The sequence below is a fragment of the Microtus oregoni genome, unplaced genomic scaffold, assembly GCF_018167655.1.
Source record: "Microtus oregoni isolate MIOR12 unplaced genomic scaffold, Mior012 000006F_ref0000085, whole genome shotgun sequence".
Lineage (NCBI taxonomy): Eukaryota > Metazoa > Chordata > Mammalia > Rodentia > Cricetidae > Microtus > Microtus oregoni.
In genome coordinates this window covers 18332204-18356391 of record NW_024543065.1, presented here as the reverse complement: position 1 = coordinate 18356391, position 24188 = coordinate 18332204, and the positions used below count along the sequence as shown (strand labels likewise).

Genomic DNA, 24188 nt, shown 5'->3' with positions numbered 1-24188 from the left:
TGCAAAAGGGTGGGTATGGCCGCATGGGACTTTGTAAGTGCAGCATTGGGGGCCAGAGAAAGGCAGAGCCTGGGAGCTCCCTGTGCCTGGCCAGCCAGCCTAACCAGAACAGCTGGTTTCCATTCAGTGACAGATCTCTCAAGGGAATAAGGCAGAGAGTCAAAAAAGAGAGCCACATACTTCTGTACATGTAACACACACACACACACACACACACACACACCTTGTATACACATACACTGGTAAATTAATCAATTAATTAACTAAAAATTCTGGTGTGAACTAGGAAGATTAGGTTGAAAGCTGATTTGAGAGTGTGATCCCGGAGAACTGACTTGCTCTCTCTGAATATCAGTTTTGTCGCTGGTAAAAGACAAGAATGAATTCCCAATAAGATACTCTGAACCCAGGTGGTCAGTACACAGTTCCTGGTGAGAGTGATACATTAGTACTCTGTGTCAGCTTAGCCTGAACAGAGGCCTGCCTTCCACGGGCTTGCTGGAAAATCTATTATTCCAAGGCAGTTTGGATGCTCACCTTACGAGACCTGGATAGAGGTGGGCAGTCCTTGGGCTTCCCACAGGTCAGGGAACCCTGATTGCTCTTCGAGCAGATGAGGGAGGGGGACTTGATCGGGGGAGGGGGAGGGAAATGGGAAGCGGTTGCGGGGACGAGGCAGAAATCCTTAATAAATAAATAAATTAAAAAAAATAAAAAAATAAAATCTTTACCATTTTATAAATAAAAAAAAGATGAGGATGTTAATCATTTTATTGGCATGCACCTTCCTGAACTTCACAGGGGAAGCCACATTTCTTCTTTCAACAGTCACGCATCAAGATGTTCTAAACAAGTTTTCCACTTACTTACCCTAATGACAGAAGGGGGAGGGGGCATGGAAAGACTGTAGATGAAGCAAGCCACAATGCTAAAACCTCCTAATGTACAAAGGATATGATTTTGCCAACTGCTTTACATGTAAAATAAATTTAACTGGCCCCTTAAATGTTTCATTTAAAACTGCATTGTAATAAGCTGCCCTGTATATTGTGTAGTATCTAGTGGATAGTCTTAAAGGACTCCCAGTTGGAGAAGGGTATTCAGTTCTTTGTTTAAACCTGTTATGTCACACTGAGTAGCAACTATAGGTTGAACATGTCTAAAATATAATATACTCTTAAGTACATCTTCATTAGAGACCGCTCTTCCGTTTTTCTTCCAGCGTGGCTATGCAATCACAACACACAGATTCATGCACGAGTTTAATAAAATAGATGGTCTAATTCAATTCACATGAGAATATCAGGAGGCCAGTACCGTGGGCCATTGAGAAAGTCTGCTTTGGTTATGAGACTGTCTTAGCAGCCGTGCTGACTAGTTTTACGTCAACTTGACACACACTAGAGTCATTTGAAAGGAGGGAACATCAGCTGGGAAAATGCCTCCATAAGATCAAATTGTAAGCAGGCCTGTAGCACATTTTCTTCATCACTTGATTGATGGGGGAGGGTCCAGCCCTTCATGGGTAGTGCCTACCCAGTCTGGAATGGCCGTCCTGGAGTCTATAAGAAAGCAAACTGAACAGGCCATGGGAAGGAAGTCAGTAACCAGCACTCTTCTGTGAGTTCCTGCCTGGGTGTCCCTCAGTGGACTGCAACCCACGATACGTAAGTCAAATAAACCCTTCTCTTACCAAGTTACTTTCAGTCATGGTGTTTCATCACAGCCACATTAACCTCCATTGGTACTAAGACAGTGGGCTCTTGCTGTGGCCGACCTGACCATGTTGTTTTGGGGAGCATTGCAGAAGGACTTTGGACCTTTGGGGTCCATAGAAAAGCCACTGAGTAGTCAAAGCTTGACTTTGGTTTGGCGGGAGGTTGGAAGATGAGTGTTGAGAGAAATGTAGACGATAGAATCTGGCTTGTTAAATTCCAAAGGGAATTTTGAGAGTCCCTTGAAGACTCTATTAGACCGTTGAATATTATGAATTAAGAATCTGTGGTTCTGGTCTGCTGGGGTTGAAGAACTGGCTGTCACTAACAAGACACCAGAACCACTAATGTGAAACCATGGCTTTGCTGGGATAAGTGATGCTGGCCAACCGGAGTTGTGAAATCAGCCGTGATTAAGAAGAGACCAGCATTGGAGGGGTGAAATCTTCTGGGAAGTGATCCCTTGGAGTTATACAAAGAAGCTGTGTTCCAAAGGCAGCCAAGATTGTACCTTGTACTGGCAGCCATACTTGGTAGTGTAAAGGCCACCCAGGTGCTACTGGTTTTGAAGGCATGAAGGGGTCAAGGGGGGCTGCTGAGGCCTGGCACTGTGTGGCAGGGCTGGGGTCCCTTAAGGCTATCAAATCCCAGTTGCAGCAAGAGATCCCAGCAATTCAGGAACGTCAGTACTAGTGGCCGGCCACCAAGAGAAAAGCAGCAGCCATGGCGTGGAGCGGACTGAACTTAGGAGCAAATCTGTGTGGGCTGGAGAGGGTGGCCAGAGAATTGATCCTAGCCCTTTGGAGGAGACCAGAAGTCATGAGTAGATCTTGGATATTGAATTATTTACATTGTTGGAGTCTGATTTTTGTTTAATTTAGATTGTGAATTTGCCCTGGTTTTTCCTTGAGATAAGAAGGTATTTAATTTATTTTTGATTTTACCAGATCCCACGTTTGAGAGACTCTGAACTTTTAAAGAGATTTTAGAGTTTTACAGACAGTTTGGATTTTAGAAGATACTGGTTACTTTTTTAAAAAGACTTAAACTTGGGGTGTTTAAATTTTCAGACCGTGGGTCTTTTAAAACTTTGGATGTTACATTGTAATGTTGACAGCGACATGTGATCTTGAGGGTGAACAACAAAGAAAGGTTATGGCTGAACAGTGTGTCAAGTTGACAAGAGCTAGCTTCATGTCACCTTGACACAGACAAGCATAATCAAGAGGAGGAAACCTCAGCTGAGACAGTGCCGCCATAAGATCAAGCTGCAGGCAAGCCTGCAGGAATTTTCTTAAGTAGTGATTGACAGGGGAGGGTCTAGCCCATTGTAGGTGGTGCCACCCAGCCTGAAGTAGTGGTCCTGGGTCCTATAAGAAAGCATACTGAGCAAGTCACGAGGAGCAAGCCTATCAGCAGCACCCCTCCATGGCCTCTGCATCAGCTCCTGTCTCCAGGTTCCTGCCCAGTCTGGGTTCCTGCCATGCCTTCCCTCAGTGGGCTGTGGCGCAAGATATGTAAGCCTTACCTCCCCAAGTTGCTGTTGGCCATGGTGTTGCATTACAGCAATAGTAACCCTGACCAGGACAGTACCTATAACTTGGTTCCCTTAGACCATTAAGTTCAACCTCACGTTCATGAATTCTCTTAAATTTTTCTTCTCCAATTTATTAGACATCTAAAATTATGAGATAAATGGACAAAGATTGCTAAACTGGGGGAAAATGCATGTTCTCCTCCCCTAATCCTTAAATTAGCATCTTGCCCCACTGCTGTGCTGGGAAAGGCCTCATCTTAGTTATCACATCATACACCCACGGATGTGAAGACTCTAACACTAATTTGGTGACAAAATAATGACCCCATCAGAACCCTTGTTAAATTGAGTGTCGGAGAGACTCACCAGGCAAGACAGCATGTTAAAGAGCACAAAGACATTCCAGTTAAGTTTCATTTTTATAAGCAACTTATCCATCAAAATGCCCCATAGCATATTTAATAGAGTCAGTAAGCAAAAATCACAGGCTTGGCCAGGAGAATAAGAGGAAATGATGGTTCTAGAACAAAGTCAGCCCTGGCTCCCATTTGCCTGAGAAACTACAAACCCATAAGCTTCCTTTGAGAAGGTAATTTATTTCTTTGAGTCTCCAGGCTATAAGATAGTTATTCATAATAAAGCTTGTTCAGACTTTAACTATTTAGGATGCAACACAGCACAACATTTTCACTGAGTTGAAAAGATCTTTTGGAAGAGAACATTAGATCCCTAAATTCAGAAACTCTTTTGTTGTTGGTTTGTTTTACCAATGATTCAACCAAACTCTGTCAGCTTTCTACTCAGAGATCTGTGACATGGGGCTCCTGTGCTTCTATGACTCACAACAAACACATAAGATTCGGTAATGGCTGCCCCGCTGCATATCAGAGCAATGACTGTGATTAATTACAACTTCCCCACTCCAATCCATTGTAATGATTATGTCCAGGAGCAATGCTACTGTACCCACCTATGTGATAACTAGAGAAAAGTTATCACATAGGTGGGTGATAACATAATGTGCTTTCTAGAGAAAAGCTTGCAAGGCCTCAGGTTACAGGAACTGCCTATGTATCTGGCCTATGTTTACCAGTAATTCTGCCTCCTTAAAGAATGCTACCTCAGAATGTCTGCTGCTTCACACTCATGAATTAAGAGGAAGTGTAAGATTTAAAGTTTAGTAGTGTCTCCTTTTCCTCACTGTGTGTCCTTGCTGCTCTTAGTTTCATAAATAGTGGAAAACATGTCTGAAGACTGTTAACAGTGTTTAAACTCTTAACGCTCCGAAGACAGGCAAAGAAGCATGCTGTCCATGTTTAATAGACTGGTTTGCTATGAAGGTCCAGGAACGATCCAAGTTGCAGCTCAGATCTATCAGTAATCACTGCTAGAGAGACAAGTTCCTATTAGGGCCATGACCAAAAGAATTACCCCCAGCCAGGTACCCCCCAGCATCAAATGGTAAATACCCCATGATTCCATTCAGCAGGAAAACTAACAGTGATCTTCACCAATCAGGATATAATTCTGCTTTGAGACAACCCCTTTCTAGGAGCAGAGTTAAGAAAAATGCCACTTCTTCATGCTTCATAACATGGTACTCATGAGTAGCCAAGTACTCATTCGGGCATGGGGGGAAAGACATTGCACCAGGGTTAAAGTGGACGCACAGCTTTTCCAGAGGACCCCCATGGTTTGCTTGCTTGCTTGCATATTTAAGTGAAACCTAGGAACATGTTTAGAGTGTAGACCTTTACTTTAAAACAAAAAGTCACCTTGCTATCAATACCTTTATCATGTAAAATGCATGGGAATCATCACATCCCTGGCACAACCCTGGCACTTGGTGAACTTCTCCAGCATCAGTGGGTAGGGTCTGGAGCAAGCTAATCCACTACTCTATTCTTGTCCTTAGCAAAGAAAGCCCCATCCCCCACACCACTCTATGTTGCTGCAGGGCTGAAAGACATTGTAAGGACAGCTTTTATCTAGCTTTTGTGTTCACAGAGACTTCGTGTAAAGAATTGCTATCCAGAGAAAATTTCTACATATTCTATAAAATTTGTTACTAAAGATACTTTTCAGTACCTCTCGTTAACACAGTAGTTTTTTCAAAGAAGCTCAGAATGGAATTGAGTAGCACTCACAGGGGAACTAGGCCATTTTCATTATTCTAGCATGTTCCTGTGGCAGGAGCCACCACCACCCTGTGGAGGGGTAGCTAATGCTGTGGAGATCACCTGTGCTTGCATTTTAACTGTCTAAAAATGACTTGGCACAGCTACCACTGTATTCCACGGGCAGGCTTTCCAACCCAGTCTCCCACATCAGTCAGGAAACAGGACAAGACAGACAGCACCTTTGTTTCACGGGCAATGATTGAATTCTTACTAAATGACAGAATCTAATAAACACAGTGATATGAAGATGACATGCCTAAGCCACAGACTCAGATTCTTAGGATGGGTATCAATTTCTCAACTTATTGTATTTCCTCACCACTAAAAAAAACAGGGTGAATGAATTTGACAGAGCTTGCTCACCATAGCTCCTGTTTGCTGCATAACCTTGGGAAGTTTAATTAATCATGCTCATCTATAAACACAAAGAAAATACTACTACTCTTCCGCAGAGATGGAAATAATCTATGTAAAATATTAATCAGCATCAATCTATCAATCACCAGGTGCTAGCCTCTTACAGATCCCCTGTCCTATCTTGCCTTTCTCCTTGTCTTCCTCAGATAACCCAGCTCCAGTTAAAGTATCCATTTCTCCTGCTGGAGAAACTCCTGAAGTGTGGTCACTGATCTTTAGGAAGAGCTTGTAGATAATTAGCATATTAATTAATAGATAATGAGTAAATAAAAATCTGGATTCTTTATCCTACGCTTGCATTGAATTGATATCAGGAAGTTCCTTAGAGTCTACTAAATGTTTCCCATCTCACCTGCACACAGGAGGATACCTGAGCCAAACACAAGCTCCAGCAATGAAGTCCCAGCTTTTACTTCCTAAATCACATTAACCCAATGACTTATTTAAAAGCAGTCATAAAAGACACTTGGATTTTGTACAACCAAATGAATCAACTTGTTAGGCTTTCATGAATGGCAGTATAAACCCACTGAGAAGTATTTGCTAAAGTAAATTTTAAGTACTATAAACTGAGCATTCTGCATGCATACACATTTACTCTCAACTGTAGGACTTATTTACACAGGAACTCTAGGATTAAACCCACAGCAATAGTCTTTCTATCTCCCTTCTAGTTCTCATTTTGCAGCAGCATTGGATACATTTATATGCATTAACTTTAAAACAAACAATAACAACAACAGAACAATAAACCACTGGGCTTTCAGTTTAAACACTTTAAATATTTTATAAGGAAAAGGTATTGACTTAAATGCAGGCAATGGTGTGTAACTGCTTTTTCGTTCCTGGCTGCCCAGACCTGAGTAATCACACAGAAACTGTATTAATTACAACACTGTTTGGCCTATTAGATCAGACTCTTATTTATTTATTTATTTATTTATTAACTAACTCTTACATCTTAAATTAACCCATTCCTATTATTTTATATTTTACCATGAAGATGTGGCCTACTAGTAAGGTTCCAGCTTCTGTCTCCTTTGTCAGCTACATGGTGTCTCTTTGACTCTGCCTTCTTTCTCCCAGGATTCAGTTTAGTTTTTCCCACCTAGCTCTATTGTGCCCTGCCATAAACCAAAACAGCTTCTTTATTAACCAATGGTAGTACATACTCACAGCATTCAGAGGAAATCCCACATCATCTCTCTTTTTCTGTCTAAGTAAAAAAGGTTTTAACTCTACATAGTAAAATTACATATAACAAAACAGTTATCAAGCAAGAATTACAGTTATGATATTTATTTTTAATTTATCTTTTATCATAACCAAGGAAAACTATAAATGTTTTCAACTCCAACAAAGACCCCAGAAGGATATAATATTACCTAAGTAAACAGGAAGTACATTGTAAACAACTTCCAAAGGTCGAGAATTGACAGAGACATCTTGCTGCCTGGACAGTCTCCCAAAGTTCTTCTGCCATACAGGCTGGGCACCCCATCTTAAGCCTAATGGCCCATAGTATCTGGCAGACTGTTTCATGAAGCAGAAAATTTCAAAGCCTGTTTCACCTATATTGGCAGTTTGTCAGTCACTTTTTCTGTGGTCTGCAGAACATCTGGCAGACTCTTCCATGAAGCAGGAACCCTGAAGGACTGTCTCATCTTCTTTAGGCAACTTCAGCAGTCATTTTTCTGTGGGTCTTGCATGTCTAGTTCATACAGCATATCATCAAGCAGACCAGGCAAGAGCAGTTTCTTGCCCAAATGGCTAGCAAACTCCATAAGAATCTTCTTCAATGCCCATTATCCTTGTGAAATAATTGATGCTGCCAGAGCAGGCATGTCTCATTGTTGAGAAAAGTCTAAGTTCTTAAAACATTTTAAATGCCATATTCTGTAGGTCTTTGAAAGATTTGAAGCATAACTATCCATCTGAGATATATCTTTGTACATCTAGAAAACCTAACTAACATGACTACAATTTGACTATTATATATAACTATCTGTTAATCTGTATTTCTTAACTATGCATTACATTTTTAAATGAGCTACACAAACACAATACGTTAAACAAAAGTAGAAATATACATATAACAAAATCAACCTTAAATTTGTATCAATAGATCAAGATCCATACCAATGCATTCATTTCTATATTAATGATTGTAGCCTAGAGGATACAATATTACATGCTATCCCTAAAAGGGAAAAACATTTTTTCTATTTTAGGTAAGGCTTATTGTTCTCCCCTAACATAAATGCAAAAATAAATTCTCAGTCTTTTTTTTTATTCTGAAGGAAAAGTCAAGCAGTCATTGAAACATTCACTTGAAGCTGCGTGTTGAGTATGAAAATGTAAGATAAATTCTCACATGTGGTTTAGAAAACTTAATAAATACTGAGCTAAAGATCTGTATCGTGCAATGAAAAGAAGAAAAAATATATCTTTCTTGAATGTATGCATTACTCTTTTTAATATGAGACGTTCTAACTCTCTATTATTGATATGTGTGTTAAAACAAAGAGGTCTCATGTAGCCCAAGTTGGCTTGAACTTTGTATATACCTGAGGCTGACCTGAAAATTCTGATCCTCCTGCCTCTACCTTCTGAGTGCTAGAATTAGCAGGTACATGCCACCAGACCCAGTGTGGAAGCTCAAAATTGTGGGCCTGTTCCACCTTGACTGAAGGTCAGACAGCCTGAGGTTGCTCAAAGTAATTGACCACAACTGTGACTACACACCCTGACCTAGGGTGTGGTTACTTGGTGTTTTGGACACTAAGACTGCCCACAGAGGTGCAGCCACTCACCCTGACCAAAGGTCACAGAATTCAAGCTCCTTCTTTTGAAATAGGAAGTTTGACCTAGGGAGTGGCTGCCTTCAGGATACTTGGTCTAGGGTGGGTTCACTGCCTAAAGAACAGAATGTTTTTCTCAAGAAATAATGACTTGATGTCTCAAGTATTGGGGCAAGCAACTGTTCTGGTTGTTCTTTGTATCACATTAAAGTATTCCTTTGCCTTCTCCCCCCTCTCCCACTTTGTGCTGGCGTATAAAAGTGTATGGAAAATAAATGTGGGTGAATTCAGCATTCTGGATATGCTGAGCTGCCCTCCGGATACTATTCTGTGTTTCTGTGCTTCTTTCTTATCTCGGTTCCTCCTACCTAACTTTTCTAATCCTCACGTCCTACCTTGAAATGCCTGCCTTGGGTAGGATCAAGGTAGAAGTCACCCCAGAAAGGTGGCTCCTGACAACCCAGTTTTTATACTGTACTGGGGATTGAACCTTGGATTTTGTGCATGCTAGGTAAGCACTCCACAAACTGAGCTATCGTTTCAACCTGATATATTTTTTATGGGGAAATATGGTAATATTTGTTAGTAGAAAGAGGCACAGAAAATGTTTCAAGTCTTCTCATGCTGTGAATAGTATAAGGCTAAGGAGATGGTTCAGCGGGTAAGAGCACTTGCTCTGGAAGCATGAGGGTCTGAGTTCAAATTCCAAGCATCCGTATAAAAAGCTGAGCCTGGATGCATATATCCTTTACCAGAGTACTTGGTGTGGGGGCTAGGCTGGGAGCAGGAATACAGGAGTTTGCTGTCAGGCAGCCTAGCTAAAATGGCAAGCATCCAGTAAAACGAGAGTCCCTGTCGCGAGGCAATAGGTTGGAAGTGATAGAGGAAGACACCCATTGTCCTGTTGTAGCATCTCATGAGTGTTGTGTGTCTCTCTACATATATACAACATCTACCACAACACCACACACACACACACACACACACACACACACAGGCACAGGGGGAAGGGAGAGAAAGAGAGAGAGAGAGAGAGAGAGAGAGAGAGAGAGCGCAAAATAAACAGAAATCTGAGACACATAGAAACAAACAAGACTTACTCAGTATTCCTAAGGGAATAAACTTATAAAAAGAGAAAATTTTCTACTCTAACATTTCATGTTTAGTTCTATTAGTATTATCAGAACTGCCACGTAACATACCATCCAATAGCTTTATATCACCAGCTTTATACTCATTTTTCTCTGCATTTAAAATGAAAGAGCCTGGGACTGGAGAGTAGCTCAGCTGTTAGGAGCACTTGATGTCGAAGAGGCCCTAGGATTAGTTCCTCTCACCCATACGGTCTATCACAACCATCTGCAACTCTAGTTCCAAGGGATCCAACTCTCTCTTTTAAACATCCCTGGGCACCAGGTACATGTATGGTACATAGACATATATACATGTAAGTGAGACATTCATGCACATGAAAATAAATCTAGAAAATTAAAAATAAAATAAGAGCTTAATGCACTGATCTCCAAAAATCTGTAGTGTTGGAATACTGTAATTTATATATGCGTTAAAGTCAAAGTGATAGACAAGGACTTGGTTTACTGATCTTGAGTGCTCATCAAAGTGATGGACAAGGACTTGCTTTACTAATCTTGAGTGTTCTGGCTAGCTCTGATGTTCACTCTTCATGAGAACAGAGGAATGACAACACAGCCGGGCCAGCAGGAGCATCCTCCTCCTCCATCTCATCTCAGCATGCAGTATGCATCTTCTACCTTGGCTGCAAGGATCCCCAGGTGCTACTGAACACTTTCTAGCTAGACAAGAGGCTTACAAAGATTTCTGTACTTATCTGATATTTAAAAGAATACCAATAGTGCAGCCCTAAGTTAGGACTTTTAAAGAGTTAGGGCCAACATGCTTCCTTTTCTTCGAATAAGTTCCTTGCCAACATCCTGATGGGGCAAAACAAAGACTGTTCAGTTAGATCCAAGGAAACACAGTTCTCCTGGACCATGGTAATTAAACACTGGATTCGCCTCCCTCTATTGCTCTGCTCCCTCAGAACACACTTGGTCTCAGGTTATTTGCCAAGAATGCACACATATTAAAAGCTGAAGACTGTTATTTACGCTCAGATATCTAGATGGAGGTGATTTTTTTCTCTTTTTTCTTTTATGAATAGGAGTGTAAGAACAATGAAGTTGGAAGCCTCAGTTAAGTGACAGTGGCTGCCAATGCTGTGTGCCTTGTACAATGTCAAGATTAAGTACTGGGGACATGGCCCTGTGACAGAGTCATGGCTTCAACATACAGCCAGCATTATGCTCTGGAATAAGCCTGTGTGGCTTCAGTATCCATCTCATGGGGTTGTTGTGGTAATTCAAACAAGAAGATGGGTAATGTAGGCTACTTTAAATAACTTTCTTTCGATATACCCTTTTTGACAAAAGGACACATGTATGTATAATAACTGAGAAGGACAGAGCAGAGAATGTCTTTACTATTCAAAGCTGCAGCATTCAGAGCTGGAGAGACGACTCAGCAAAGTGCATGCTTCTCAAGTAGAGGACCTGAGTTTGATCCCCAGATGTAAGGGAAGCCCCAGCCAATCACCTTGCTTGTAGGGTGGGGTCTCCTGAGGATATTTTTTACTAATAAATATTGCGAGTGTGCTTCCCCCCTTCCCTTCTGCTTTCCAGTTCTCCACGGGAACTTCGGTTCTGTAAGTCTTTTCCTAATTAAAGCTGAATATTTTATTATAATTTCTGTCTGCCTCCATTTACGCCGCTACACCCAGAAGCCATGTCAAAAAGCTGGGTGTGTTGGCATGTGCATCTAATCCCAGTGCTGGAGAGCTAGGAACAGGCAGACCCTAACCCTGTCTCAAAGCTAAGGAAATGAGATGGATGATGTCAGAGGGATTACAGCCAATGGCATTATACACACACAGACACACACACACACACACCACGCATGCACGCACATACGCACACACACACACACACGCATACACATTAAAAAGTTAAATTTGTTTCTACTGGCACAGATTATAACAAATGTATCCCCTACAGTGTATGGATAGGCTAAAAGTTAAGGGCTCAATGAGCAACTTCGATTTAACTTACCACATTAAAATCTAAATATTTTTTAATCCATGATTTAGCTTCTTGAAATTCGGTCTTCATTCCCATGATGAAAAGCGTATCCAAGGCGTCTACTATCGTTGCTCCTTTGATGTTGCCTGAAAAATACCAAAAAAAGCTTTAAATGCAAAACTAGAAAAATCTGAGAGTAATTCTCAACTCATTGACAGACAGTGATACTGAGTAGAGTATTCATTTCTTTCAAAAAATAAAATGTAAGAAATACAGCATGCCCAAACAAACATTTTTCTAGGCTCTAGGCTACGAACACTGATCTTTAACATTTGCTCCAAGCTGTAGAAACTAAACCCCTGGGAAACTTCGTCCGTGACTGCATTCTCTAGAATAAGAAAGAAAGAAAGAATAAGCCGAAGCAAAGAGGCAGTTGTCATTAATTTCTGTATAGTTGTGCTGGAATGCACGGGTGTGAAGTTTGCTAGATGTAGAACTATCACCAGGCGAGCTCTTTTAAATCACCGCAGTAGTCATCCTTTATCTGCAGACAATATGTTCCCAGAACCCTGGGAGATGCTGCAGTAGCAGATCGCACTGAACCTCATATATACCACGTTTTCCCTGAGCATAAACACAGTTAATGCCTTTTCCATTTTAACATTTAGAGCACTGTGACCATAACTTTTGCAGTTTGATGTGGGACAACACAACTAATGCAGATTCCTTTTTCCTTCTTCCCAGTTCCACGGACAGAAGATTCATCTTGACTGTAGCTCTTAGCAACCTCAGCATAGGATTTTCCTGTTCCTCTTCCATATCAAGCTGAATACCAGGTACTTTCATTGTTAAAAAAAAATACTGCTTGGCTTCTTTTGGGCTCACCCAAATCGTCAGCATGGTACTCTTGTACTTTTGGACCATTAGTAAAATACGGTGACTTGGGAATAAAGAATAAAATGCAAAGAGCGATGAAGCAAAATGGCTACCAAATGACTGACGGGGGATATCATGTACTGTGGATACGGGGATGCGTCCATCCAGGCCAGGAATGAGCTGGAGGCGGTCACATAGTTCAGGACATTGTTCAGGATTGTATACCGGCTAAAGCATAAAGATTCTTATTTTTAGAATCATCTCAATATTTTCAGCCTGTGGTTGGTCACAGGCGATTAAAATCCAGGAAACAAAAGCATGGGTAAGTAGGAGGTGTTCTGTACTCTGACATGAAATCCCCAACGTCTATAACATTGTGACTGATACTGATTCCCTTCTCATCCTAGTCAGACCCAGGTTCTGTATCTTTCCTCTGAGCTCTCACTGCATCCGCAGGAATGCATCACGTTTCGTCCTCCTTGAGACTACAAACCTTCTTAGGAGAGAGATTATGTTTTCTTCATCCCACATTCTCCATGGCACCCTCCATGACTGTAGAGGTGGAATTCAATAAGTGAATGCTGAGAGACTGAATACTACATTTATTCAGTGCAGATCCATAAATTAAAATGGAACACACTTCAGTGCACATAGTGTTCAAGTAACAATTGAGAAATTTTCATTAGAAAACCAGAAGTAATAGAATACTAAAATGGTATAGGAGGTCCTTCTGTTTATGTGTTGCTTTCATTGGTTAGGGAATAAAGAAACTGCCTTGGCCTTTTGATAGGGCAGAACTTAGGTAGGCGGGGTAAACAGAACTGAATGCTGGAAGGAAGAAGGGCAGAGTCAAAGAAGCCATGGATCCTCTGCCTGAGATGGATGCCTGTTAGAATCTCTGGTAAGCCACAGCCACGTGGCTTAGTAAAGATGGGTTAAACTAATACGTAAGAGTTAGCAAATAAGAAGTTAGAGCTAATGGCCAAGCAGTGTTTTAATTAATACAGTTTCTGTGTGGTTATTTGGGGTGTAAGCTAGCCAGGCAGCTGGGACAAACAAGGGGCCCTTTCCCTTGTAACATTAAAACACTTAGCTTTCTAAAATAGACTAAAGTTAAATCTTACATAATGATAAAACATAAAAGTTAGAAAACATTTAGCCTTACACTTTATTATAACTCAATATTCTCAAAAATACAATTTAGGGAGGAAACAAAACTGTGGGATCAAGGGAAACATTAAAGGGGATGTTTTCAGGTCACATTCTGAAACGTGGTAACAGATTCATATGATCATTTATTTCTAATTTCTCAGTCTTTATGAGCTTTTTTTGTTGTTGCTGTTATACTTTATACTGAATATACCTGATCAAACACAAACGGTTCTCTTTGAGGAATAATTCTGTCAAAACACTAGCTCTGTTTTCCTTTTTTACAGTGGAACTGGGAGGTGGCAACTCCCAGGTCTTTTCTCATGTTCATTAGCATCGTTTTCAAGTTAAGCATTAGCATCAGTTTTCCTTTGCCTGGCTAACAGGTGACTTTCAACTGGAAAGAGCCTTGAGAAAAAAGCAACAGTGTCGAAGGGCTCCCCAGATGTTAATGACTGGCAAAAATGAGGTTCACAGAGCCGATTGTCTCTTGAAAAACAGGCTGCTTTGAGGGACAAAATTCTGCATAAGCCACTGTAAAGCAATAACCACTCTGAAAAAGTAGGCGGGAGGGGCAAGAAATATCCCTGTCATCTATGGTTTGCTGGAAGAATACACAGGTTGACATACTTCTTGCAGAAAAAGCATTTGGCTCAGATGCATCTAAATAAGACAAAAGTTTTCCTCACCTTCAGAAATAAGGACTTTTCATTTTTGCATTAAGTCCCAGATGTTGATTTTATTGTACAAGAAAATGTTCTATAGCCTATTCGAATTTGAAAATGGAAATAGATACCATTTGATTAACAGTTCATTCTGCCATATTAATATCTGAGGCCCCTTGTAAAGAGTAAATATTCATCTGACTCATAACGTGTTTTTACTGATAAATCCAGTGAAAATTATAAAAACAAAAAGATTGAAATGTCTGTAAAGTTTATTATTAAGACCATTGATCTATTAACAGAAACCAAGTGATCTATTCAAGATTATGATTAACATATAACTGAGTTCTCTGATAAACCTTCACTGAGAGCAAAGTAAAAAAAATAGAGTAATTACTGTTAAAGATTTATTTTTTATTTATTCTGTGTGTATAGATGGTTCGCCTTTGTGTGCGTTTTCCAATCACATATGTGCAGTTGCTGTGAGGCCAGAAGGGGACATCAGATCTTCTGGAACTAGAGTTCATAGACAATTTTGAGCTGTCATGGAGGTGCTGGAAATCAAATCAAGGCTATCTTCGCCAGCAGCCAGTGTACTCAAACGCTGAGCCATCTACCCAGCTCAGATTCAGGTTGTTTTTTTTTTTTTAAGTTACAATAGTAAACAATGAAAAGGGAAGGACTTCTGATTCACCATGAAATTTCAGTTCCTCTAAACTTGTACCTCTCCTCTTTCCTGGGACCTGGTCACAGTCCTGAGACTGCTTTAGCGACATCTGAGGTCACTTCTGCTGCAGGCACTCCCAGCTTATGTTCCCCGGCTCTGAACCGAATCATTATGGTGACAGAGCAGTCTCTTCCACTCTTCTGTGCAATGCCCTTCTCCCTACATGAGATCCCATAGGCTCCGGGACCTCCACGTATCTGCTGAACCACCTCATGCTTTGACAAGTCACTGTGCACATGCGCACTGGCTACACTAGCCCATCAACTCTTGCAACAACTTGGATTATCTCCTTGAGTGACAGACTGTAGCTAAATTGATGAAAAGTCCTTAAGACACAGAAAAGCCAGGTACCAGGATTAAGAACATGCCGTCAGTCACACTGTAGTTCCTGTCCCACTGTGCCAGTGCATAGGTAGGCATCTCTGAGAAAGTTCTCCGTTGCTCCAATTTCTTCCTCACCAAAAATGTACAGAAAAAATGAGACCGAATGCTATGCAGCAGAGTGGCTCTGTACAATAATTGCTCCATAAGCGTCACCAGAAATTGTTACTTGTTATATGAACTGATGCCATTTAAGACGTCCCGTTGAAGTACAGAAAGGCATGCTGGTGAGCTTGGCAGTCCCAGAGTTCTTCTTTTCCATTTCCCCATTACTTACAGTTACCGTTCAGTTCAGAAAGCTGAAGAAAAAAAAAAAAAAAGAGCCCAGGAGGTGGCCCTGAGGAGGCCTTTGTTGAAACAAAACCACCATCAAACATTTCTGGTGGTTTCCTCCTTTCCATAATAGGCGCATTATTAATACAAACAGTGCCAATCAGAGTGTTCCTGTGAGCACCAAGTGCAGTAAGGCAAAAAGCAGATAGGTGGAAGCTCAAACAGCTGGCCTAATCTGCCTGCCTTGTCTTCCACAGAACAGTGGAAAGCTGTAGGCAAAACTGAGTTAAGGAAGGGATCGCCACGGCCCAGTGCCTCAGCAAGCTTATCTAGAAAGACAGAACTTTTATGCGGCAGCAAGCCCTTAATGCAGGTAACTAAATACTCGTCTACAGGAATCACCCTAGACCGTAAAACCCTGCTGTGTACTCAATCCCCAGAAGTCAGCCCTGGGCATGAGGATGTTTTACAGTTACACAGGTCTCTCCGACACAAAGCTGGTGTTCTTTCTGGGAGATACTTTAAGTGCAATCTTTCCACAGTTCCAGCAGGGGTTCAGGTTTCCTAGCAACATGGAGGGGCCTGCAGAATCAGAGATCCCCACAAGCTTTCTGACCAGCAGTAAGTTCAGGGAAAAGACACTCTCGATAAAAAGCCAGCAGTGGTGGTTCATAACTCTATTTTCTGGCAAGGTGTGCTAGTTGGAATGACAATGCTCTTCCATTGACCCACATATTTGAAAACATGGACCCCTGTTGGTGGAGGTGTGTGGGAAGGATGATGAGCTATGTCTGTCACTAGGGGTGGGCTTTGAGGTTTCCAAACTCACACTATTACTAGGAAGCCTTTCTCAGTCTCCTGCTTGTGTAAAAGAATATCAGCTCTCAGTTACTGTTTCAGAGCCATGCCTGCTGGCTGCTGCCTGCTGCCATGCTCCCCACCCTGATGGCTACAGACCACCTTCTGAAGCTGTAAGCCCCCTTAAATACTTTCTTCCATTAATTACCTTGGTCGTGGTATTTCTTCACAGCCACAGAAAGGAAACTGTGACAGAAGGTGAAGTCGGGAGCAGGGCTGTGAATTCAAAGCCAACTAGGGCTACATACTCAGTCCTGAGCCAGCCAGGGCTAAGAGTGGGGAGAAGGCCTCTCAAAAACCAAAGCAACAGCAACGACCCATCCTCGAAACAAAGCACATACTCACCGAATAAACTGCTCGAATGGCCTTCTTTGGATATAGGTTTCAGTTCGTTTAAGCCCCAGGCATAACGTTTATAATTATTCCAAGCATGGTTCATCATCTGAGCAGAGATAAAAAGGAGATTACAATTTGAACTGGGATGTTTTTGCTACAAGATAGATCATAGTGTTTGGATTTGAAGGTTACAGCATTAAAATTCAGTGCTTCATCTAAAAGGCTGGTGATTAATTAAGAGAGTGATCGCTACGTAAATTAGGACAGACATGAACAGAACACATGCATTATTTCTTTATGCTTACAAATATAAATTTTCCTTCTTGGAACCTATTTAATCATATATATATATGTATATATGTAATATATATGAATGATATATGATGTATATATTGATTATCTTCATAAGTCAGTTCTCAACAACAGAACTTTAGTTCATCCTAAAATGATGAATCATTCCTATATTTATCTATTTCATTCTTATAAAATATTAGACCTGGAAACTTGGAATTCATATTTTTGTACAAAGTCCTTCCTATTTTGTTTACACAGACAAATGTTCAAGGTTATCACTTGAAATACTTCAATGCCTTTTGACCAAGAAGTATGAAAATGTATTTTGAAATAAGTACAAGAAAGAGAAAGAAATCCTACAGTTATGTCAGGAGTTTGAAAACCTTTTGTGTATTATAATCAGTCTTTAATAAATATGTATTTGTGTACATATATGTTAACTGGAGATAGATTCTACCTATTCTCAAATTAGAGATCAATAATATTTTTAAATACAACCAATTGTCCCATACATTAGTTGAACAAAAAAGTTTTATGATTCAAAGTTTATGTGTAATAATTACTATTTTAAGGACTGAAAATTAAACACAGGGCCTCTTACACAATGGAAAAGCACTCCTTCACTGATCCATCTCCTTAGATCTCTGAGATTTTATTTTGAGATAGAATCTCACTAGGTTGCCCAGACTGAACTTGAACTCAGCATGTAGCCCAGTCTGAGCTCAAAATAATCTTGACTTAGCCTCTGAAATTGTTAGGATTATAGTTCTGTGCTACCAGTCCTGGGTTATAATTATTTTTATACAGAGTTTTAAAGAGTTAAGGGCTATTCAATTCATGTTTATTCAAGCCACTGCTTTATAGTAATAGGCATCAAATATGGAGATGATATGAAAATGTTTTCATCTGGTTCTGTATTTTATGGGACCATTAAAAACATCAATAAGGAGCCTGAGAGACAATGTGTCAATTAAGAGCCCTTATTACTTTTCAGAGAACCAGGCTCAGCTCCCAGCACCAGCATAGTGGATCACAACTATCCCCAACTCCACTTCCAGGGGACCTGATGCCTTCTTCCCACCTCCTTGGCCACTAGGCATGAGCATGTGGCACATACATACACATTCAGGGAAAATACACATGTAAAATTGATGTGGGAGTGACTTCTTTCTAATCTGTTGCTTTCTTTGATTAATTAATAAAGAAACTGCTTGGCCTTTGATAGGACAGAAAATTATGTAGGCGGCATAAACAGAACAGAATGCTGGGAGAAAGAAGCAGAGTCAGGCAATTGCCATGATTCTCCCAATCCAGACAGACGCAGGTGCTCCAATTTTGCCAGAACCCTTTAAGATTTATCTTCACACCATATTGGTTTGGTAGAGGAGGAGACTGAAGCTCAGAACTTCAAGCCAAAATAAAGCTTGACTCAGAGTCAGGACATTATAACCAAGGATCCAGCTCACATGCCCACACTGGCCTGGCTCCAAGGCCTGAGGGCGGGGATTTGCGCCTTCCACAGCCTCACTCTAATGAGTCTGTAACAGAATGTCTCCACTCAGGTATCAGACAGGATCTTCCAGTAAGCAGAAAATGTGTCTACAGGGTAAAGTTTTCAAGGATTTTCCTGTATAGATTATCTTTATTGGAAGGCGGAACAGACTTGAGGTTAGGTAACTGGACTTCTCCTGCCTATGAAGTCAACTGATTGGTCACACATGCATGGATAAGGTGGCTTCTGTTGAGATCACTTTTACTCATCCAAAAAAACCAGGATCACAGTTTCTCACAGGATTCATGGTAGGATTCTAGAAGCATGGTCTGTGTCTTTGCACATAGCACAGTGCCTGACAAAGGACATGTAGTTGTGTGTTTATAAATGTTAAGTCTATATTGAAAGCCAATTGTGTTCATATCACAGAAAATAGAAAGCAATGAGCTTCGCGGAAAGAACAGGTATATGAAATCCACAGAACCCCCGAGATTGTATCCTAGTTTTACCTGTTTTGACACCCACCCTCCATCAAATGCGCCTCATTTTGCTAAAATCCTCATTCTTGTGAATTTCCAAATACGCTTTAAAATTTCAAGAACTTTGAAATATGCTACTCATATAAAACAAAAACATGTTATAGTTATTGTTCTGGCTTTGAATCTGAGTGGAAACTAGTGATATATATTCTTAATGGCTTAAAACAGCATATGGCTTTCCCACAGAGAAGGTGCTGCTCTGTCAAAAATGATCCAAACCAGGCATGGTGACACATACCTGTAATCTCAGCTCTCAAGAGGTACAGGTAGGAGGGTTAGAAGTTCAAAGCCATGCCTGGATACTTAATAAGTTTGAGGTCTGCTGGCTACATAAGACACTGCCTCAAAGGAAGGATTATCATTTATACAATGTACAGTATTGCATAATCCCTGTAAGTATTATCTATCTATCTATCTATCTATCTATCTATCTATCTATCCACCTACCCCACTCACCCACCCACCTATCTACCAACCAACCTATTAGCTTTTCTTATCCTTTTTCCCCATAGGAAGATCAAATGTTATTTGCTGGTATTTCATTAATTGCAACATGTTTCCCAACATGGTTTTCTCATCCCTTGATGAGTTCTCATCTATGAGTTAACGTGAGAAAAGAAGATAATAATGTGATCAGATATCCTGAATGGAACAGCACGAGCGCTTTCTTCAGTGTTCTGCAAAGTGAAGGGAAACAACCATATTGTTGATGGGCTCCAGTGTTGATCACCTTAGGGTGAAATAATCTGCACAGTATATCAAGCTGTAAGATTATATATATATATATACATATATATGCATATATATGTATATATATACATATATGAAAGGGTGTGTATATGCATAGTACAATCATGCTACTGGATCCACAAGTCATACATAAAATCAATTTGTTTTTTCAGATTTATGACATCACAGATACAGGAAAACACAGCAAGTACCTGCCATTCTATAGTATTACCACGGCCAGCTGTGGGACCATGGGGACAAAGACATTCAGTCTCTCCAGACTCAGTGTTACAGCACACTCAGAAGACAAGAAGGCCACTTCTAAACTTTAACTGTCACCAGGAAAGTCCATGAAAGGATTGATCCTCCCTCTTCACGGGCCTCTTATTTGGTTCTGTAGCCTTTTATATACTTAACTGGGGTTCTATAGCTTGTCATTCTAAGAGGAAGGATTAAAGTTGGGCTAAACCAGAAGTTGATTAGGTCTTCAAATGCAGTGACTGAAACCCTCACAAGAGGAATGGAGAGCAAACTAGATTTGGATTTGCACTGGTGGAGAGCAGGGCTAACACAGTATGTAGATAGAAACAAAGGAAGGACACAAAACTGCGCAATAGCAATCTATTGTCCTGACCCAGAAAGGAAGGAATTGAAGCATACAATATGCAAAAAAGCATTTCCTTCTCCTTGACTCTGTGTTCATAGAAAGGAGTTCTCAATTTGTACTCTTCTTTACAGTTGACATCAGGGCTGAGTAATTAGGCAATGTCATTTATTGAGTGTCTGTTACTCCATGAAGAATAAGATGCTAAAGGATTCAAAGGGAAGCAAACAAGCCCATCTCTCCTAAAATCTAAAAGATAATATGTGGAAGCTTAACAGTCTCACATACATTCTCAATCAAAGCTTACAAATACAGAACAATCAGACGAATAAAATACCGCGTACAGCTCTATAGGTGTGCTCAATAATTTCTTTTAAGGGCTATGTCGTTCCAAGGACAGTGGAAAGACAATAAATATGCTTGTATTTCCCCCGAGCTATTGGCAGATTTCATAGCTGTATTTTTGTTAGTGGAACTACCTTAAGAAATAATTCTGTTATTTATATAATTTTAGGATTTTCATGATAAGACATATTAAAAGCATCTTTTTAAAAATCTCACCATTTTTGCCAGTCAGACTTACACACACACGTTGGGCTGTCACTTCTTTCTCTAGAACGCTTGTGATTTCAGTCCCATTTAAAGACCTTTCATTTTGTAAATTGGTTTTTGTTGTTTGTTTTGAGATAGCATCTAAGTATGTTGCCTTATCTGGTGTGTAGACTAGGGTCATCTCTAACTCACAGAGATCCACTTGCCTCTGGTATGTGCCATCACACTTGGCACCCTGTTGCAAATTGTGGTTGACCATGGCAAACCAAGTGATCCAGGGCCTGGTACTTGATTCAAAGAGAGAAAACTGAGTGAGGTCTCTAGTCAGTCACTCTTACTGCTTATGGGTGAAGCCGAACTGACCCGCCCATCTCTATCTGGGATACTTGAGAAGATATTCTGAGAGAATCCAGAGGCCAGGGGCTGTTGTAGAAGCAGTGATGTAAAAATCCACAAAGAACGGTCACACAGCAGTGTAAGCAATGAGAGAAACAGAGGGTCTGGAGGGAAAAGGAAGAGGAGGCTGAGAGGCAGAAATGAAGTAAGTGTTCAGTCCTATGCGGTGTGCTGGTGAGCAGAGCAATTACAGAATTACAAAGGATGCTGTGGATTCCTGGCATGGTCAAAATCTCTTCCTCTCTTCTCTGCAGTGCAGCTTTTTGTCTGATGAGGCTGTTTGCTTACTTCCCTGTGCGTCCTTACAGAAAACCACATAATTATATTTAGAAGTGCTACACAGGGCAGGTCTAGGCACCTCACAAACTAGCTTCTTATGCCAGCTTCGACAACACTGATGCATCCGTGTGAGGCGATTTATCTCTCTGATCCCACTTTCCGCATCCATCAGATGTGAAAGAATGAAAGGATAGCTTCATTGGTTGTGATGATTCAATAAAATTATGCATTTAACAAATGTACGGACCAACACACTGCGAACGCTCAATGCATTTTAAGTATTAGGATCATTTGTATTAAAAGAGAAATATGTCATTGATCTTTGTAATCTCCAAGTTTCATCATAACTGTTCCTAGTATATAAACAGTTTATACACAAACCAGACAAATATGTACTACTGTACCTGAGTTGTATGTATGTGTATATTGTGTATATATATATATATATATATATATATATGTTTAATAGCACGAACAAAAATTTGCTACCCAGAAGGAGACAGAATGAATGGAAATGGTAATTTCTAGATTAGGGCAATGAGCCAGTTTTAGTTTTGAAGTCCCATCTACTTGTTTCCATGGATGAGCCTGTAAAGGGCATGTGTTCTTTTGGATTTTTGAGACAGGGTTTCTCTATAGAGCTTGAAGCCTGTCCTGGAACTAGCTCTTGTAGATCAGGCTGACCTCGAACTCACAGAGATCCACCTGCCTCTGCCTCCCGAGTGCTGGGATTAAAAGCCTTCGCCACCACTGCCTGGCTTAGGATATTTATTCTAAAAGGTCTTTTGGCTGCAAGAACTAGGAAGATATGAACACGAGATGGGCAAGGGACCGTGGATACTTAAGAGTTTCTGGAGAGAACAATTTTCATAGCATGATGTCATCCAGAGGCTTAGGGCAAGAAGCTAAGGGAACTCCTAGAGGAGAGGGGAACTGAGGGAAGGCAGTTCTGGGGTTTGGGGTAAAGGGAGTCTATTAGAAGGGTAGGAACCTCTGAACTCTAAAACATAGAAAGTCAGTAGCCACTATCAACAGCCAACAAATGTTGGGTTAAGTTTCATAGACTATGTAAAGCAAGCAGGCTCCACGGGCTAAAATTGCTTAGTCTATTTAAAAATAATTAATGTGTAAAAATCAGAGTTTCATGCAGAAGCTCTTGAGCTAATGGGCGTCAGCATACAGGGAATGAAGAGCAGTATGGGGGCCGAGACACAAAACCACCCTTGCTGACTTGTAAGGCAGCTGGCTGTGTGGCCCTAAAGAGATGTTTGGTAGCCAGGTAGTATTCCTGTTCCTGTTGTTCTAGAAGCTACTCAGGGGAGGTCTAGGGTAAAAGAGATCTATTTAACTTACCAGTTCTTACAGCTAAAACTATGTGCCCATATGTGTTGGTGGCTGAGGTGGGCATGAGTCTATGTGGGTAACTGCTTGCACATGCATGTGCAAACCAGATGATAACCACGGGTGCTGTTTGGTTGAGACAGGGCTCCTGGCTGAGACCTGGAGTTCACTGAGTAGGTGAGGCTGGCTGGCCATAAAGCCCCAGAGATCCTTTGGTCGCCACCTCCCCAAGGTAGGGATCATCAATGCACACGATCACATCATGCCTTTTACAGTGAGCCTTCTGGAGACAGAACATAGGTCCTCGTGATTGCACAGCAAGCCTTTAGTTACCGAGCTATTTTCCAAGCCCCATTTTAAATTATGCTTAGGCTCCATCCTCCGAAAAACACATAACTTAAAATCTTGCCAGTAGGGGAAAAAAAAAAAAGAATAAAATAAAATCAGGACCGTAGCTTCTCCCAAACCTTGCCAGAAATGACTTGACTGCTATATAAAAATAACTTCTAGAATGTTCAGATACAAGCTCAACAGAAAATATCTTTAAGTCATTGTGTCAACCTCTCCTCAGTCTTTGGTGGCAGTGAGGCAAGAAAGGCGCAAGGGAACAATGGAGAAAGTAAGTGGAGAGCATTAGAGCATAGCCTCTCTCCGCTCACCTAGCCCACAGAAGGGAGTTCCAGATAAGGCAGCAAGGGGCAGCAATCTAGCCAGCCCTCCTCCTGTTTATCCTTTCACCCTGTCTCTCAGCCAAGACTTCTCACCCAGAAGGGGCCCTGGGAAGCAGGAGGCCAGGTGACAGGCAGAACCGTCAGATAAACCCAGAGCCACTGAGCAGTGAGCATGCGCCCTGCTGTTCGAGGGGCTAACCTTTTAGCTTACTCGTTCCTGAAAAAGAGTAATCCTGCCTTGGTGTGGCGGTGCAAGCTTGAAATGAGAAGGCTTGAGAGGT

The 24188-nt window shown here is 41.0% G+C and overlaps 1 protein-coding gene across 3 annotated transcripts in view; it reads right to left on the bottom strand.

Moving 5' to 3' along the window:
* The window catches only part of Man1a1 (mannosidase alpha class 1A member 1), a 179451-nt gene that overhangs the window by 118744 nt on the left and 36519 nt on the right, over positions 1 to 24188 (bottom strand). For all 3 annotated transcript variants that reach the window (XM_041653405.1, XM_041653404.1, XM_041653403.1), the window contains exons 3-4: positions 17020 to 17116; positions 11776 to 11891 (exon numbers count right to left, since the gene is read on the bottom strand). In XM_041653405.1, the coding sequence (XP_041509339.1) occupies positions 11776 to 11891; positions 17020 to 17116 (213 nt within the window). The remainder of the gene's footprint in view (positions 1 to 11775; positions 11892 to 17019; positions 17117 to 24188) is intronic.